We start from the raw sequence: 20,666 nt of genomic DNA on the forward strand, positions 1-20,666 counted from the left end.
TATGCTAACCCCTGTTTTCAGCCTAAGAACTCATACTTTTCCATTTCTCTTTTCATTTGCAATAAAGCTGAATTAATATTTCTTTTATTGTCAGGCAGCTGGGGCAGCTCTACATGAATAAGCCACCTGAGTGCCATTTCTGGAGTAATTTACTCTTTAGTTGACCCAAATTCCCAACACATAGTGAGCAGTTCCAGAGTGAAGGACAAGTGCTCATTATTTTATATTAAAGTAATTTAATTTTTACCATGCATACACACAGGCACTCTGACCTGATCACCAACCTACTTTTGCTACCATTAATTCTCTGAAGAAAGCATGCACTGCATGTTTAAATGAAGGCCCTATCCATATTTATTACAATAGCAGACCACAATAGGTTGCAGATCGCCCATTGTGGTGCTCAAAAATGCTTAGACCTAAATATGCCACAACGCATTAAGGAGACAAAGCAAGGAGAACTGACAGTTTTTTAAATTGGATTTAAATAACAGTTTCTCTCACAAAGCACTGAGTCCATACAGGGCACAGAATGTGGAGGACAGCTAGACAAATAAACTGAAAGGGCTGTTTGAGTGCCCAGGAGCAGAGAGGGCCCAGCAAAGGATACTGCAGGCCGCAGGCGCCCGCGCTGGTGCGGTACCCGCCCAGCCGCTGGCCGCTCTCCGAACAGTGCCACGTGAAGTGCTTGTCTTGGCCCGTGCTCAACACCCACTCCATCTCCAGGACAAACAGAATCATGATGACCCTGCTTTGATGAGCTGAAAGTTAAGCAGACAGACATACAATCACATTGCAGAGAAGAACATGGGGGCAGACAACCATTGCAAACACCAACTGCACCCGACTCCTCCACTCACACTTCCCTGCAGAAGCAGCTGGTGTTTAATAATCCTGTTGACATCAGCTTCTATGGAAGCTTGTCAGGTCCCTGCTCTGCATGTTCAGCGTTTGCATGAGAAAGAGTGGAAGCAAGACTTAATTCCTTCCATGCCTACTGCAGTCATTTATCTTCTACATCAGTACAAGTCTTCCCTCCATCATTGTATCATCACTAAGAAAGCTGCCACTGTGGAATGGACTTGGGGTTCCATTTAAACCTCTTTTGAGCTAGTTTTTTGACAGCAGTGAAAATGCCTACACTGCTGCTCCCCTTGCTGTGAAGTTTTGGTGGATCCAGGCTGTGGTACCCCAGCAGAACAATGAGTTACAGCACAGACACAATGCTGCACCTCATGCTGTGAAGTTTTGGTGGATCCAGGCTCTGGCACCCCAGCAGAACAATGAGTTACAGTACAAGCACAATGCTGCACCAAAGGGAAGTTTCACCATTACCATTAAAAGGTTACTAGAATAAAATTTAAATAAAAGAAAATATCATAGCTGTGGTAGATGCAGAAAACTCCTGAAGAAATAAGTTTCTACTGCTAACAAAATAAAGCCATCAAAAGGTTTTCATTAAAACAAGGGAACACATGCTTGCTTTTTGTATGAATGACCAGTGGGCTTGGTCATGAAGTGCTGATTGAGCTGATATTCTAATAAAACAAGTGGCTGGAAAGACATTCAGAACTATTCCCAACTGTAACTTAATGGTGAAAGCCATACTCCTCAATCTGGAGCCCTACCAGCTTATTACTGTTCTAAGACACAGCAACATATGTCACACAAAACAGATCGCTTGTATTTGTTTGTGCAAAAGCTGACACAAAAAAAGACTGAATATGTTTAGAAGCTTAAAAACCAGCCCCAATCCTCCATCTGAAATGCAGAGAATCACCTCAGAACAGTACGGGAAGACTGCTGTCTGCCCTATACAAATATGCCGCATATATGAGAGCTGTGTTCAAACGCCGCAAGGGAGAACTACCTGAAAGAAAAAAGAAGAGGCTCCCAAGAGCCAACACCAGCTCTGATCCACACTGTTTCAGACTGAAATTCCCTGAGCAGAAAAATCAATAGATGTATTGACACAACTTGCCATAATGGTGACTGGCAGCTAAACCAAAGTGTCATGTGTGAACTGTGCCCAGATGCTTTCACCCTTGCCCATTTGAAGACCTCAGATTTTTGCTGTCATTTCCACACACTTTTACATTCCAGATAAAAGAATGGGGACCATCCAGGAGTCATTTGAACTATTTCCAATAGATCCCATCTCCTCTCTACCCTTGCTTTCTCTGGGAAGAAATTCAGTGGCCCTTGGGTGGCTCATGCTTATCTTTACCCATCTGTTGGTCTCTCTGGGAACATCTGAACCAGCCAGTGGAGTGCTGCACTTGGAGAGGGACATGACTGGTGCCACACGTACCTCATGGGCTCACAAATGTTCCAGGAGCTTGTGTGAACCATCAATGCCACAGACACACTCATGTATTTCCACAGGATGTGCAAAGCTGGCTGAGATCAGACTGCTCAAGGCCTCTCCAGGAATTTTTTCTCAGGATGTGGCAAATGCTACTGCTAGTGACACCTTCTTATGGTTTAAATTGGTTGTGAGCATAGCTGGCACCACCCAACTCTCCTAAATCTCCTTCTACCTCCTAAAACTTCTCAAAAATGGGGTTTGTAATTTTTGATAGAAGTAATGCCTGTGGATGCTGAGGCATCTTTCTGGCAAGAAAGGAGCAGACACTAAAAGATGGTACTTGCCAAGAGGTGGATGGGGTGTACATGACAGCTTTGCCTATCCTCCCTCCCTAAAAAGAGCTTTCAAGTTAGCACTCTGTTGTCCACCTGCACATATTAGCTGGTGCAACCAGACATGTGCTAATCGCAGATATATCTGAAACAAGTGAAAGTGTACAGTGCAGATCATCTAAGTAAAAGAGCAAAGAGAAGACAAATGCAAATATAAAGTCACTGGTCGTTAAGAGGGCATTTGACTCTTGTAAGGCTTAAAGAAGCAAAATATCAGTAGAGTGGAAGGTGATAGAAGAGCAAGGAAGGGGTCTGAGCCCTAGGATTAACACAAGTTCAGCATCTTGAAGCAGCAAATAAAAAGCTGGTCCTTTACGTACTGAAGATTTGATCACCATTTTTATGCAGAAAAAATGTGGAGGAAACAATTCCAAAACTGCTCAAACAGCAGGATGGAGATGGAGGATGAAGTGTGAATGTGGTCACAGCACAGGAAAACTCTCACCAGGCACCAGGCAAGAGCAGATCTGTGTAAGCCAGAATGAGAAGAGAGCCATTTGTTGGGAAAAATCATGCTGTACAAGAAGGGAGAGAAGGAGCAGAGAGGAGAAGGGCACAGTTACATGCGCAGCTGGAGGGCAGAGGGAGCAGGATGGCTGCTCTCCTCTATGAGAAAGCAGCATCAAGCACTATGCAAAGAGCAGGTTGGAGAGAGGATGGAAAGACTGTGCCCAGAAAAAAGAAGCTGCAGCCAGGAGGTGCACAGCAAGATGTCAGCAAAGGAAATGGAGGGTCAGTGCTGTGCATAAAGGCAAAAGTCTGAGAAGCATGGCCAGTGCACCGCCACACAGTGTTGGGCAAGAAGCTGTTCTGAGGGGTTACAACTGTAAAAAGTATGAGCAAACAACAAAACAGAGGTGGAAATTGCCAGGAAGAAAAAAAAGCTTAGCATGAGCAAGAAAAGCACAAGTGAAGAGGCTGTGCTTACGGGAAAGCAGAAATAAGGGCATGAGCTAGCCTGAAAGCAGAGGGCCAGAGGGACACCCTTGAAACAGGTGCTGTACAAAGCATGGGGCAGAAGCAGGCCTGCAAATCTGGCTAAGCAGAAAAATGTGTGTCAAATAAATAAATAAAAACCAAAACACTGAACCAGGAGCTGTTATCTTGTCCAGAGGGAGCACAGCAAAATGGTCCAGCTACAGGAAGAAGGCTGGAGAAGGACATAAAGAATTGGAAACACCAACAGCCATATGGACCAGCCTGTGAGGGGCTGGAGGGGGCTGGAATCCAAGGCTGCTGAGGGGAGGGAAAGGTTTCTTGGAAGAATGTGGGAGGAGCTGCCCAGGGAGGGAGCAGAGGTTGTCTATACCTTCAGCTGGTGTTGTGACTGAAGAATGGGGATGATCATATGGGAGAAAGACACACAATGAAAAAAATTTATTTCCCAGGGCATCCCTAACGGCACTGATCAAATGCTTGCACTACTCCTCCTTATGCAAGGGAATGAGTCAGTGCCTGCAGGAGGCCAACGCCACAAGACCCACCCCGGAGTCCTGACTAATCCTGTGTCACATCCCCCATCTCTGCATTCAGATTCCTTTAAAGAAATAAGATTTCACAACTCCAGACACAGTGTTGCAGCAAAACCTCCACAGTGCATGTCCAGCCATGTACATCACCAAGGCCAGGCTCCATAAGCCACCAGACCCGGCTGCACACCCCTACCAAGACCAAAGCACAGCCTATCTATGTGCTGTCATTCTCTGTCACCAGAAGATCATTTGGCCAACATATTCATGGCCTTTCAAGACACAAAAAATGTTCTTTAATCACTACAGCAGCCTCAGCTATTTATAATAATGCCTCGTTGTGGGAGATGATCAACAGCCCACCAGTCAGTGAACAAGGGCACTGCTGACCATTTACAAAGCTAACAAACACAAAACCAGCCAGCATGATTCAGCTAAAGCTACTTACTATCAATATTTAGCCACTTTGTAGGCTAAATAAAAGTACTTACTCCCCCTAAAATACTTTTGAAGAACATAAAGATCTTACTTGAAAACTTTAAGCAAAACTTTTCCAAAGTAAGACTTTTAGCAAATGAACCACTAGAAGGCCACCAGACCCAACAAAACCACCTGTTCCTTTTTAATTTTAATTTTTCCTTGCCGAGGTTTCAACAAGATGCTTATGCCAACCCCCAAACTCAGTATGGCCATGTGAGAAATGTGTACTGTAGGGATAGGATTGTGGAGGGAGTCCTACTGCTCCATGTGAGGAGCGCGCATCTCTGTTGGATCCTGATATCCCTACCCAAAGGACTACACTGCTCTTCACTGCATATTCTCCCATACAGCATGTTGAAAATGTGGCTCTTTCCTCCTTGCTGTGTGCCAGCTGGACTTTGGACCCAGTGAGGCCACTGGTAAGCCCATATCCAGTGTTCTGGTTGGAAGCAAAAGTAGCAAGAGGAGCATGAAAGTGCCTAACACTGTGTGGAGCAATGGAACTACAGGATCCTGTGACTGACAGCAGCTCACAGAGCACCTCACTTTTGCAGTGTTTCCCCAGAACTCCAGATGTCCAGCATAGACCCAGGGATCAGACAGATAGGGTGCTACACTCCTTCACCAGCACCTGGTGTGAGAGTGGAGGATCCAGAAGCATGTCTTTTTGGAGGGAGCTGGTGGGAGGCATTGTGCTGTGGAGCAGCAGGCAGCCCCAGGTCATTGGTGTCCTGAAAAAGTGGGGATTCTCTTCAGGTTTTATTTCCTTTTCTTTTTCCAGTCTTGCACTGTCAGAAAACTGTTCACTGCAATTGTGCAGGTGTGTGCAGTGAGACACTGGCCCAAGTTGTCCAGAGAAGCTGTGGATGCCCCATTTCTGGAAGTGTCCAAGGCCAGTTTGGATGGGGCTTTGAGCACCTGGTCTAGTGGAAGGTGTCCCTGCCCAAGAACTTACTGATCTTTATGGCCCCTTTCAATCCAAACCACTCTATGATCCTATGAAAAACCTTCCCAGACAGGCTAGGAAGAAGGTGACTCTAGTTAGGAGAGTGGTCAGCTGCACCACCTCTCCACTGATGTTTTTGGACACTCACTGGAATCCTTTGCTCTCCGATATTTGGGGAAGCTGAGCTCTTGGGTTTCCCCCCAGGACAACCCATGGAGGTTCTCCACGACATCTTCCTATCCAAAGGCCTCCTCTAATGTTTGCAACACATCTGGCATATTGCAGAAAGCCACAAAGAACAGCTTCCATTTTCCTTCTTTTTTCTTTTTTAATTTTATGAGCATTTTTGCCCAGACCTTCAGTGGGCTGTCACAGCCAACAGGCTTTTCTGAAATACCACCAAGAAATGCATTCCCCTCTTACAAAATTTTCAGCATTTTTCCTGAAGAACTCATCAAGAAAGCTGTTCTCATGCCTATGTTGTTCTGCATATACAAAAGGAAAGACCTCAGCTCACCCTCTTTAGTACCACAACATTTAAATATGAAACAAAGCTGCATTAAACTTTGGTGACTGCAGAGCAATCATAAATTTGGATATTAACACCTGTACAGTCAGACTGCATCAATCTCATATAAGATTCATAAATATAAATATTTTATATAAATATTTTATCATTATTGGATATTTTTCTTCAGTTTTTACAAGCTAAGAAAAAATGCAGACATTCTAGCTTAATTTTACAACACACTAGACATTCATGAAACACTCATGTTAGCCATGCTCTGCAAAAATCAAGATTCTCTTCATACTTTAAAATTCAAATGTTACAAAGTGATCCCCAGAGCTTCCATTTAGAGATTTAAATTACCCTTTCAAGGTATAAAACTCAAAATATATGAGTAAGAACATATTTTAAAATGTATGTGAGAAATGTCAAGCTAACATGTCAGAGCTTCTATACAGAAACATAATGCTTAGTATATATGATACCATAAATTATCATACCACCTCTTAGTCTAACAGCAAAAAAGTATATAAGAATAAATTGTCATATGTATTTGTTACTTTTATAAGAATGCCTGTCAAAAACCTTTGGAGGTTTGAAAAGGATAAATAGGTTTCTGAAAACATCACATTAGTGAACACCAGACTCTAATTAGAAAAGGTATGGACTGGCATTTCTTGACCTTTTTACTAGGAGAGTATTCACTGATAATTATTGTGGTTATTGGAAACGATAGCTTACTGAAATATTATCAGACTAACCCCAAAAGCTTCAGCCTTAAAACATGGTTTAGTTTCCTAAGTTGTTTCAGTAGATACAATGGATTACTGAAGACTGAAAATTAAAACTCCTATTCCCCAAACGTCGACAGTTTGCTGTCTACTGTGATATTCCATTCCAAAGGAACATTTAAAAGGAAAAACAGAACATGAAACAGCTCTTTTAAAATTCTTGTAATCTCAGAACAAAACACAGTATAGATCTATTGATAAAACCAGCACTTGCATAAGTTTTAAAAAAATCTAACATTGTAAGGGAAACTTTTCCATTCATACTCCTTAAGAAAACACTAACAAAAATTAATGACAATACAAACCAATTAACATGGGTCATGGTTCTTACCCTGGTAACTTTTCACTAGTGTCATCTTGTTGTAATCCTCTGATAAAATGAATTCCTGAGGGAGGGAAAGAAAAAACAAATGAAAGAGGACTTAGAGATGTGAAGTGTTTGAGACTGTTTACATTTGAATACTTTACCTAGGTAAGCTCTCCCTTCTTCACAACCACAGCCCTATCTATACTTTTAATAATTTTGAGTACCTGAAACCCTGAATTATTTCACTTTTTAAAGCTGCCTAAGGCAATATTATGAGTGCTTCTGAATAGAACGGACAAAAGAGGAACCATTAAAAAAGAAATCATAAAAGCTGGCAGAAATGACTGGCTGTGAGCTGAGGTGCCACAAAATAAGGAACCTGAGACCTGGTGAACACTTGCTGCTCAGAAACCTGCCCGTGTGCACAGCTATGTGTGCCCACATGTACATTTGTGTATACACATGTATCCATGTGTGTGCATACACTAAATACACCCCAACCTGAGCACTCAGGAATTGCAATATAAATATCTAAGAGACCCTCCAAATTGCTCAGTCCAGACTAGGTACCAACAATACGTGATAGGAATGGAATGCATTTCAGGTTTCTGTTAAAAAGCCTCTCAGTGTTTCAGACAAACAGAACCCCAAACTTCTCTGTGTCCAGGCAAGAGCGCACCTATAGGGACAGGCTCTGTTGTCTTGGTGCTGCTATTCAATTTCCAATATGGCTTTTGCATGGGGAAATGGCAGCTAAGAGTCTGCATGGCAGCCTCAGCTCCTAAAAAAGTCCCAGGTGAGTAAACTCACTGACCACCCGGGTGTTCCTGCAGATTGTTTTGAAGAGGAGAGTAACTCAAATATGGGGAAACAGAATGGCCACTACCAAACTCATGCAAGATCTCTCTGGAGGAAGCACTCAAGCAAAGGGTAGGCTTTGTGGCAGCACCACACGAAGTAGCTTTCAGAGAGCTGTCAGGTATCTATGTACATATATCACATATTTAGAGAAACACAAAGTAAAAAATGAAGCAGTTTAAAACCACATTATTTTAATAATTTATAGCTGACTACACAGAAACTCCCTGTGCTAATCTGCCTAGAGGACAAAAGAAGTAAAACCTAACTCATTTAACCTGAAATAGGATGGAAAACTAAAATAAACATTACAAACACAAGATAAGCAAATTTGATAAACATACAGTTGTGAAATGTTCTTGTGCACATGCCAAAAGCACTAGAGAAAACTGGACTTCAGAAGCCTACAGACCTTGTTTAAGGCAAACCAAATGTTTAATGCAAAAGACATTCTAACCCCCAACAGGCCGGTATTCCCCCCCACAGTTTCCAAAGTACAATTTAAAAACAAGTCTCTCTGGATTTTCTGTTGGGTCACTGCAGGTAATCTGCCTGGCCTTCAGCACCAGAATTATTCAAACACATCACATCTACTGCTTGGCACCAAGGTGGAAAGGTTACAGTACTCATCTGTGGAACATCTACAGATCCCAGCTTCCAGAAAAACAACTGTGAGTGATTTGAGGCAGCTATGTATTCCGCTCTCTCTATGTTTCTGTTCATAAATTTGTTACAAATACATTCTCTTAAATTGCTCTCTACTTTTTCTCTTCCTTTCCTTAATCTGCTCCAGCTCCCAGTAGGTTTCTCTGGCAGCTGAGGACTACAGTGGGGAGTGTTACTTAAACAGCAGTAACAAATAAATTAAGTCAGCTGGATTTCTATACCAGGGTCACCCTAGCTCTACATATCACAGAAAGTTTAAAAACTGCTGGATCTCTATAGCAGGGTCACCTTAGCTCTACAAATCACAGAAAGTTTAAAATCTGCTGTACCTTTCCAGCAGCTAACAGGGGAACTTGTTTTCCTCAACCACAGCCTGAAGAATACTGTATCACCACATGAAATGCTTCACTACAAGCCTGTTTGAAGCAGGACCCTGTGCTAGAATGCTAATTTTCTGCTATTGCTACCTAAAGAGAAATTGCTCTAATTGCTGCAGCACGTGATAGGAAGATCCATCTGCCTTTCCCACCAATTTGGCTGTCCTTGTCTCTGACTGCAGTGGCACACAGATGCTGGTGACTTCAGGTGGCATGTAGAGAGTGGATTGCATTCTCATTTTTATTTGCCATTTTCTCTCAACATTTTGATGTTGCCATTCTGTTTTGTGATTCAAAGAGCCCTACAGTTTCATTGGAAGACTAAAAAGGCTTTTGAATATCTCCATTATAATACAATAAATCAAACATGTGTGGTTTGTAAGGTGTATCCAAGTACTGATTACCACTGTATTCTTAAATATAAACCACAGCTATGTACTATCAATACACTACCCCATCCAAAATAAGGACAAATATAGTACAAGATAAACACAGTTTCAGTTAACCTAAATACTGGATATAATTTTTTTCCCTCAAAGACTTCTTGCATATAATTTTCTTCTTTGAAATCACATGTTAATTTGTGATGCATTTTTGAATCTTTCTGCAGGTCTCCCCATTCCCCTTTACAATCTCTTGTGTTCTTCCATTGCACTTATTGCCCTCACCTTCTTCAGGCCAAATGCAGGTTGTGTCACTAGGCAGGTAATTTAGCACAGGGCTTGCTCAAGAGATTCATGCCCTATTGCACATAAAATGTGTAATCTGCACTACAAAAACACCGACTACATCTCTTTAACATTGCACCAGCAGAAGGTGGTTTTTTTTATCCTTGCCTACGTAGATGTTTTGCTCCTCTCAGAGCTGCTGACGCTCAGTTCTCATTAGGCAGCTTCTGGCTCTTCTTAATGAGCTGGAAAAGCTGGGGTCACCTACACAGCTCACTCAGTGCTTGTTAACAGAACAGAGAAAGACTTCTGACTCTTGTGCAAGCCTTTTGCACAGGAGGGGTTGGGACACATCAGAGCACTCAGGATGGTAAAACCAAACACCCTCCTTGCAGGGATTAAAAACAACTTTTCTGGCAAGATCACTCTTTATCCTTCAAAGGTGGTTTTGGAGCTACTTTACTCCCTTTCTGTCATAATTAAAATGTTAATGCTCAGTCTTGCCTGTTTCAGTTGAGCTATTATTACAACAGCAACTTGGTACCATGAAAATCTTCACAAAGCACAAAAGAGAATTCTTGAAGACTGTCAAAATCTAGCTGTCCACTTTGCACAAAGACTCACAACTATTCCTTTGTGTAGCACACCTCCTTCATACTGAAATACATACACCCACCACAAACTGCTCTTGAGCAAAAGGCTTCTGTAAAACCTCATCCTGGAAATAGTATCAGCATCTTGTTTAAATAATTCAGAGTCCTTTGCTATGGGGCTGAGTAACATGGTCCAGGAGCTAAGGAAGATCCATGCCTTCCCAGAGCTCCATGTATGGAGAACTCTCCTTAAGCAACTGAATCCATTTCTGAGTTAATAATCTTTATATATTAGTTATGTATTACCCATGCACAGGCTAGTTCCCACCCTGGGGAATTTACAGTCTGCTCTTTGATAGATGATGCCATTTTGACAACACACTACAGATCTCTTTATAGGCTTGACTTCATCCTGTTAACACAAGTGACTGACTGCACTCTCAGGTCTTCCAGAGAACAAAAAAACCTGCTTCAGAAATGGAAGAGAATGGAAACTCTTAAATCTTCTGTCAGACACTACATCTATATCTGTTGGGAAAAAAACCAAGTCTCTATAAATAATGACAGCATTTTCACTTTATTTATTATATAATTTAATTTCATTTCTTGAGGTAAAAAATATTAAACTCCCCACAACAGCAGAGGGGAAGGTTGTACATCAGCAGGTAGAGCCTGACTCAGTCTCAGATATTCAAAATACTGTTAATGGTCAAACTTGTAGACAGCTGCAAGATCAGATAAGGTTGAAGATGAATTTATCTTAATAAGTACCATCTCAAAGGACAAATTCTGAAGGGAATATTCTGGTGCCCTGTTGCCCTTGTGACTCTGCTCAAAGTATGTAACAGCTTCATACAGACTTAGTCATGGTCAGCAAAAAAAAAAAAGAGAAATTTAATTCATCTTCAGGTACCTAAAAATTAAATCCCTCATTCCAATCTCCACAAAAATGAAGAAAGAAATGTATGCCATTTCATAATGGTTTCTAGAAAAACTAACGTGGGTGCATCCAATGACAATTCATCTCTCCTCTACTGGCTGCAGAACCTAATGCTTAACTTTATCTAGGAAATGAGTTTTCATATGGATGGAAGAGGTGAGAAGTCTCATCTTGGCAGTGGAAATCTGTTTATTCCAAGAAGAAGACCCTTCTTCTGTTTCTTGTGCTATCTTAAGAACCTTGCAGCCATTAAAGTATGTTTTTTTCCAGTTCTGAGCAAGGAATTTATGTCCAGGGTAAAGTCTTTGGGCTGACAAAAGGGATTTCAAGCAGTCCCTAAGATGTCATTTCTTCTCAAAAAAAGATTTGCCAACTGTAAAAAAAGCAGACCACAGAAAGTTTGGGTTTTTTACATTAGGTGCCACCACTCTTCAAGCAAGATGCTAGACAATCTTTACTTGAGATAACCGTGTGCTGTGCTGCATAACCAAAATCCACACAGCTTACAAAAATTTCAAATAGAATAAAAAAAGGCAGTTCCACTTTCTTATCCCCATTTACACCAGAAAGTACTTCCTTGCACCGTAACAAAAAAAATCATTTGAGATTATGTGTCACTCTCATGACTATCAGCTCACAGCCCTTACCAGGAATCCTTTCTTTTTTTACCCAAAGTGAAGGTACAGAATAATTGTCAGGGTTTTATTGGTATAGTTGGATGGTTTTTTTGTTTGGGGTTTTTTTGGCCCTCCACCCAGCAGCCAAGTGTGCTGGGCATTACAGAAGCACTAATGTGGAGCAGCTGACTAATTCCCAAATATTTCAAGCTGCTCAAGCAAATTGCCTGTACTTTCCCTTTGAGGAAATTAAAATAAGGGTACTAAGGTCACCTTGCTGCAGTAAGTTCTCTTATTTTGTGGTCAATGTGCCCTGCTTAGGTATTCTTCTGCTAAACTAATCATCATAGCTGGGCCCAGGAAAAAAAAAATCTATCCTTTCTTCAAGAGGGTGGTTGTAGCCCCTGTTCAAGTATCTGGGGCTGTTCTCTATGCCCCAGTACTTCTGGGATTTGAAAACAGGGCTCCCCTTGCTCATCCATTCCCATGTCCACCACTTCTTGCAGCATATTACAGTTGTGGCTACTCTTACAAGTCGTAGGTTTGCTACAGATGAAAATATTTCATCCTTTGTACAAATTTTTGGAGTGAATTTTTTCCCTACCACACAAGTGCTTGCAGCTTACAGAAGACTAAATCAAGCAACACAGACAAGCACTTCCCCCTTCCTATATACTTGTATCCAGAAGACTGGGAAAAGAAAAACCCAGCTTAGCAACAAATAGAATCTGCCTTAGATGTGGCAATGAAAACCTATAAATATCCAAAGTCACGTGTAGGTTTATCACCTGAATATCTCATTTACCTTTTTTAGCTTCAGAATGGAAAATATTTGACCCCATTTACTCTGAAGCATCCTCTGACTCTCCAAAACAAAATGCCCCCAAGATGAAGGACACATCTCCCATCATGCCAGAGTATTTAAATACCTTATTTACAGTTGCCTTCACATTCCTCAAAGCCCTGGTGAAAATAAAAGTGCCTAGTAGGACCGGCAAATTTCAGCTATTTCAGAGTGGGAAGGAGAGAATTTCAGAGGTGCAGAGAATTCTCTGGAATCTGTCCCATCTTCTAGATACAAAAGGAAAAATCTCCTACAGGCACACAAAACTCTGCTACTAGGCATTAACAGCTTTATGGGTCAAAACCTTCACATCTTTGAGGGAGCTACAGGCAACAGATAAAAGGGTCACATCCCCTGCCACAAACACCATACTGGCTTTAGTGCAGACAGCTGCCCTTCTATCAGTCTGAAAACACTCATTCAGTTATAAGGCCCATAAGGCAGAGATAACAGCAGAAAAATCTGAAGCGATGGTAAACTGATCTTAAACTGGAAGAGGAATCTATTGTGAAGCATATGTGAAAAATACCTCTTACCCATGACTCTTCCACTCTTCCAAAGTGATACAGCTTTTTACTCATCATCCCACAAGAAAAATCCGATTAATAAGGTAAACAGCTACCCTCTATCAGAGATCTAACAGACACACTCCTCTTTTAATATCCTACTTCCTTTCCACACACCTCTATCTCATATGTTAATGAACCAAATCTCTCAGCAACCTCACTGTCAGTTAGAAGCAACTCCTCTGAAGGGAGAGGAAAAATCTGAACTCTGAAGTTTGGAAAAGCAGATAGACACGGAGCAGAAATCCACCTTCTGCCTCTAAGAAGATGATGTTTCCTCCTCTTAATTGCTGCTTTCAGAAAACTTTGGTATCATGTAATTAACAAGTCACTTAAATTTAATAAAACAACAGCTGTTTTTCTGTGTTATTTTTTAAGAGATATGCAAATTAACACAATTTGTTGAGTTGCCCAATAAATACAGTAAACCCCACTTGATCTCTTTGTGGCAGCTGGAATAAAATTTTTAATTTTTAATTATCTAACATTTTCTGTACTACAGATTTAGTTCCACTATCATTAAAAAGTGTGTCGCCCAAACACTAGGCAAAAATATTCTCACCACATCATCACACACATACTTCTCAAAAAGGAAGCATTTCAACTAGAAATCTTTGGATGTACTTACTGAGATTGTACCATTGTCTAGACCTATGGACAGCCTTCTGGTTTCCGGGTTAAAAGACATGCATGAACATGGAGCTGAAAAAAATGAACATGTTGATGAAGTTAACAAAACTGTGATTCTCATTTTCTTGAAGTTCTGGAATGCCTAAAATTAGCTAACATGCTTTATGATGCTGTGCAGCATTTTGAGCTTACCAGTAGACAAGCATTAAAATAAATGTTTTCTTGCAATTCATTCAACCATATCCTATTAGGACATGGAAAAATAGCTATTTCTTACTCCAGTTCCCTAATTTTTTTTTCTTACTAGTTATCTGTAAACAAGCCTTTCATATAAGAGGAATTGTGCTGCTTTGATACAACAGGCACTTGACATTTCAATATAAGTAAGAGATTACTTAGCTGAATAATTTAGTTTTTTACATTTGCCTGAACTGTGCTGACAATAAAACAAAACACTACATTATGTCAGAGGCTTGCATCCTATACCTGCAGTAAGAAAATTTCCCAGTAGGAATCAACATGTCAACTAATATTAAGGACAGAGTTCAACTGTCCCCTACTCCAATTCCATCAGAGACAGTACTATGACAGTATCACATACTATGGTCAAAATAATTTATCTAAAACTAGCCATTGCTTGATTACATTGATATTACTTTAATAAATATCAAGACTTATCCTGAAATTGCACACATGATGGTCACAGTATGCTCCCTCAAGGATCTGGCAGGATTTGTACCCAGGATAAAACCAGGTCTCCTCACAAGAATTCAAGAGCTGTGCTTGGTTTAATTGAAAAATTGTGAAGTTACATTCAGAAAGCAGGAATTGCTTTTACCACCCAACACAGCACCATGCAGCTGGGAATCATGCTGTCCCAACAGAAACCTTCAGGAATTATTTTTTAGGAGCAATTCCCAACTGCAGCTAGGATAACAGTAAGAGTTATAAAGCTTTATAAACCATATTCTTATGATAAATACAGAGTACAGTCAGATGCACTTGTAGTTCTGCTTTTCTCCCCCCTTTTGGTTTCCACTGTCCATTGTGATTGCTCGCATGTTTGTGCTACTAACAAGCTTGGAGTCCTCTCTTTTGTGATCCAGTATCTTCTCAATTTGTGAAATGCCTCTCCTAGGACTAAACAGCCCATAGCTTAGCAAATCTTCCTTGATAGTTTAATTGGCAGCAAAGCTATATGCAGAGGAGTCAGTGTTGACTGTGTAATAACACTTGTTCCACTTTCAGTATTGACTCCCTCTTCAAATGTTTCCTGGAGGACAAGTACCATAAACAGAAAGCCCATCAGAGCCACATCCAGGCAGGCACCTCAGTTTATTCCTTTCCTGGAAGGGCTGACTGAACTGAATCAATTAAAAGGCTTCAGTTCAAGGAAACTCACACAAAGGAAACAATTAAATCCTAGTAACAGTGACAAAATTGCTCCTTCCTGTACCTCTCCCTTAGAAAAGGCAAATTGGAATCACCCCTTCCAGAAGTGGTGCATTACTACTATACTGAGGCTTCTATGCCTGTAGCAGAATAAGAGTTGTAGGGAAAAAAGGGACAGAAAACTCTCCAATTCTAAGCATAATAAACATCAAATAAGTTTAAAGGCACTTAATGGCAGAACAGGTATATCACACAGCAGCTTTTAAATGCTGGACACTGGGCATACATAGAAAGAGCTACCAGTATCAATGAAGGCTATGAATGAGCAGCTCACTGAGAAGTTGCCTAAGGTAAAATAATTATTAGAAGTATGCTTTTCCCAAACACTTCAGAAGCAAATGATGCAAGCAATTGCTTGACACAATTGCAAAAGAAGTAATTTCTGAATTCCATAGCTGTGTGTACACAGTCATAGCAGCGTCAAGATACTTACTTGGCTATAATGATATTTCCCAAGGGAACTCTTCAGTAACATGTGCACTTAAAAAAATCATTATGATAGCACTAAAATTATGTCCATACCAACTACACTGATGTAGTCAGTCGTGATACTTGTAACAAGACTGCAGCTTACTCTGGTAAAATTAAGACAATATTCAGGTACTTTAGCACTTAGGCTCATTAAAAAGAGGGGAAGAAAAAAAAAAGAAAAAAACAAAAAGAAACCCTAAAACCTTAAGCTTCTGAGATGCTTAAGACCCTTTAAAAAGCGTATCTAGGAAAAATAATAGCACTCTGAAGATTCTCTACTTAAGAACTTAGCTATGATTTAGATTTCAGACTTGAAAAAGATTCATCTGAACTGCTATGGAGAACAAGCAGAATATTCCTGATGCAGAAGTCTGGCTGCAGTCTTTTCTTAAATACAGGGCAAATACACACTGATTTTTTGCCTTTAGAAAATGAAATATGGAGAGAAATCACAATTATATATTTCATGCTCTCAAAAGCATGTCACCTTCATTAAAGGCAGACAGAATCAGAAGAGAAATAGAGACTTTGTCCCTGCAATTTCTGGGACTCCCCTCTGAAGTGCCTAAACATGACACAGTTTGAGACCAAAGGAGCATGTTTTGCATTGCAGTGGTTTCACCCTGCTGCTCAAAGCAAAGTGTTAGTTACAAAAATCATCATAAGACAAGCAGTGTATTATCTGCCTTAAAGACTGGATATTCCATTGTTCACCAGTACAATAAATCTTTTACTCCATTCCACATCTCTAATAGGGTTTTTTGGTTGTATTTAGGTCTTTTTGTGTGTTTTAGTTTTGTTGGTTTTTTTATTGGAAAATTTTACTTGACTCTTGACTACAATTTCTTTACCTTTCATAAATCTGTTTCTGCTAAGCTGTTTTTTTAGTCCTCTGCCCAAAGTGACAAATCTAACCATGGTTACACCTGTAATCAAGAGTACACATCTAACCAAGGTTACATGTTTACAGAGCTCTGTTGTTAATCAGCTGTTGAGACAATGCTGGTACAAAGGAAATGGATTAGCAAGGCTTCAGCTAGAACTCTTTTTCTTTCTCATGGGCTGGAGATGATGATCAAAAATATGGCCACTGTGCTGTCCAGAATTTTTTGACCATCGAATCACCCACAGGGCAGAACATAAAACTTTCCTAATTAGGAGAAATCCTACCTCTAAGCTCAGAAGAGTGCTATAATCTTGGCCTTTTTTACCATTAGGTGTTTAATGATTTTGACATTCAGAATGCATTGATGACCCTGTTTGGGTGCAGAACTTGACCAAAGCACATCACTGACTCAACCCAACTCCTCATCCTTCTCATTTCCCAGAGGAGCTAATCTGCAAACTCAGTTATTGAGGCTACCTGATATCAAATCATAAAATAGATTGGATCACACATCACCACAGTCAGTCACAACTCAGCCTAATGGGGTACCTAGAGGTAGGACTGCCACTCACAGCTTGCTAAGCAGCACAAAGGCACCATTGTGCCTCCTACATTTTTACACAAAGAAACTCTCAGCAGTCATTGTTCTTTAAACAACAAAACCCAGTATGAACCTAAAGCAGAGCACCATCAAAAAGGCGATCAACACAGAAACAGACAAAACCATCATTTCCAGTCAAGTGCAGACTTGTACAGATTCTGACTCAGAGCCCTTTCTATGATTTCCAAGCTCAGAGGCATGACTGGTTGTAATTGCTTCAGTTGTTAATGATACCTGATGATTCTTGAAATTGTTGAATAACACAATATAATTTCAATATCTCATGCCTCAAAAGCTTACCAGCCTATGAAGTGAAGGAGCACTCTCAAGTGTTCGAATTTATGAAGGAGCTTTGAAATAGTCCCCATTCAGTGGAACTGGATCTACTCCATCATTTCCACTGAAACAGTTATTACTGGCAATAACACAGCTTTGCTAAGACCAGAGAACAATCTAATGAGATTCAAATATGCAAATGTATACAACAATATCACATGGAAAAAGAGAAGTCTCAACGCCAAATAGCTAGAAAGGCCATTTCGTAACAGTTTGGCTGGGGAAAGCAAACCTCTTAGGACCAGCCAAGGGAACTCAGGCCACTGCCAGTGATCATGACAGAGCTCCAGAGACTGCCACACCATTAGCTAGTTCCCAATACCTTCTTGGCAAAATCTTGAGCAGAAAGTACCTTTGAGGATTGACACATTCTTATGAGCTAGCCCATCAACAAAGGAGGATGAGGGGTCCTCCTCTACCAAATTGTTTTCTCAAATCAGGCAAATACTATGGCTGCCCTAGAGTCCCAATGATGTTTTTCTACTAAAATTTACACCTATTAAATATTTTAGCTATCGTGGAGACAGATGCTTCTTACAAATCTACCTATCTTAGCTTAAAATAATCCATTCTCCAGACAGTATGAATACCTCCATGAGACCTGATATGTGCTCCCCAATCTGGATTTAAGGTCAGCTTTACAAGCTTTCCAAAGACAGGCTAACCCAGCACATCTAATTGAAGCTGACTGAAGAGCATTAGCATATGCCTGCCTCCGATGACCTACAAAATTATATTCCTGCACTCAACACAGGGGTTACAGCAAACAGCAAGGGCTGTCATTTCTTCAACTCTCCCTTGGGAAAATGGACATTGATCTGCAGTTTCTCAAAGTATGAACACTCTCTTTGGGAGAGGAGACATAATGGAAGGATCCATCAGGGAAATTTGGTTTTCCATGTTCAATTGCAAAGGTAAAATGATTCTGCTCCTAAATTGGAAGAGCTGCCTTCCCTGTCTAGTATCCTCTCTATCACATTAGGTGCCATGGAATATTAAGTTCTTACCAAAAAACCATTTACCATTGCACTCTAATGGACTGAGCACACACAGTAGGAAGGGCAGAGTGATTTATACCGGAGACTTACAAAGCTTTATGGACTCCATTAGGGGCAGAATGCAAGACCACATTTTGAGTTCCCATATTTTAAAACCTGTGTTTGCATTAAATGCTCATCCCTTGCTAACATGTCTGTATCCTTTAACTGCTGTAATCTCTGATGCCTCTCAGAAGCATTAGCATGTAACTTTGTAAAGCTTCACCGGTACCAAGAGGATTGTTAAAGAATAACATTTGATACAGAGATGTAAGCATGCAAACAGTCATAAGCATAAAGCTTCATCAAAACTACTTTGCAAATCCACAGTAGATATTGAACATCTCCTTATACTTACATGGCATTGCATGGTATATACTGGGCCAGTACTGCCCGCTGTCTCTCTTCAGCCAGACACGAACTGTTCTGTAAAAGAAAAAGCACTACATGTGAGGAAGAATTAAAAACTAATCATGACTGAATGAAAACAAAGTGGTCATGATGAATGCACAATATGTGCTTCAAAATTAAATTATTTTGCTGAGAGGGAAAGTAAACTCACGAACTCCTACACCAGTCTGATACATCAGCCTCAGATTAACCCCTGTAAGGTGATAAGCATTGACTCCTTGGTTCCATTCAGTATTCAATAACTTGGCTAAACATATCTCAACAATATTTGGAAACTGCTATGGCTTTTAGTTCTTTGCTTTACAAGGACTTTAACAGGACTCTTCATTCAAGGCTCCACGTGAGAATTTGGGGCAGCACAGGTAGCCCAGTAGAGCATTCCTGTATCAGCGCTTCCAGTCTCTGCAGAAACCTTCCCCCTGCTCTCAGGGTAGGCCTTGGCCCATTTGCTGCCTGTTGTTTCATTGTTCTGCTTCAGGAAAACCCCTAAAAAGAAGAAGGAAGTTCTGAAATTTTCAGCTGCTTATTACTAAGGTTATGTCCATTTTTGCCAAAAACGACCTCTTCAGCTTCAGGACCTTTCCTCTCCTCCATGCACACAGAGTGCTATCAGAAGAAGCCACTGAGCACAAAGAAGCCAAACTTATCCTTCTCTGAAGAGGATGACAAATGTGACAAGCAGCCTTGCAGGTCTCCTCTGCCTCATCAGTTTGGAGTTGGTGTCTTTGAATAGAGGCCCTTAGAATCAATCACACAGTGCTCCCTACAAACACATCAGCAGTTTCTTCTCTTCTAGAAGATCTTCCCAATGTATCTCAGGATTACTTTTGCTTTCTCATAATCATATTATACTGTCAGATGCCTTTTACTCAATCCATGCCCTTCAGAGATTTGAGACAATTGTTGCTTGTTTCTACAGCAGAGGATCTGGACTGATGCACCATCTGGGTCATTAAATATTTATTATTTCAGCCCTCATTACCATTTGCTTCTTTTGGTCCAGTCTCTGAAGCCTCCTTATACTTGAAGCTCTCTCTTAACTTCAGTTCATCAATTAATTTCATCAAAACATGTCTAGTAACAGTGTCAACAGTTAAAGCAGCATTAACCTCTTACTTGTTTCTGCATAGCCCACTCTCACCTCACTTACAGCCCCCTGTTCCTCTAATTACTGTTCCTCTAATCCTTATATCTAATGTTAACCAGAAAACTCTCCATATAATACTGTATTCATGCTTTATTGATTTACTTTGAATGTATTAACATTCTCTAGAAAACAGTTATCCAAGACAGCACCATGTTAGCACAGATTCTGACCCAGCACCCACTTCTACTCAGTCAAAATTACTATGCAACAGCAAATGCAGGAGGGATCTAAAAACCTATTGTTTCTATAACTTGCACTTGATGCTATTAAGAAAAAAGAACAAGCAAGAGTGGCTCTTTCCAGTACATGAAACACGGAAATACAGCTTACGGAAAAGACTGCATGATCATTTCTATTGTTACCTC

At 40.6% G+C, this 20,666-nt stretch overlaps 1 protein-coding gene across 1 annotated transcript in view; it reads right to left on the reverse strand.

The window, feature by feature from the left end:
* Positions 1–20,666, reverse strand: part of WDFY2 (WD repeat and FYVE domain containing 2) — a 59,177-nt gene that overhangs the window by 9,607 nt on the left and 28,904 nt on the right. Inside the window, exons 2-5 of the mRNA XM_063149256.1 lie at positions 19,102–19,169; positions 13,959–14,032; positions 7,226–7,280; positions 611–761 (exon numbers count right to left, since the gene is read on the reverse strand). Of these exons, the coding sequence (XP_063005326.1) occupies positions 611–761; positions 7,226–7,280; positions 13,959–14,032; positions 19,102–19,169 (348 nt within the window). The remainder of the gene's footprint in view (positions 1–610; positions 762–7,225; positions 7,281–13,958; positions 14,033–19,101; positions 19,170–20,666) is intronic.

The sequence above is a fragment of the Melospiza melodia genome, chromosome 2, assembly GCF_035770615.1.
Source record: "Melospiza melodia melodia isolate bMelMel2 chromosome 2, bMelMel2.pri, whole genome shotgun sequence".
NCBI classification, from domain to species: Eukaryota; Metazoa; Chordata; class Aves; order Passeriformes; family Passerellidae; genus Melospiza; species Melospiza melodia.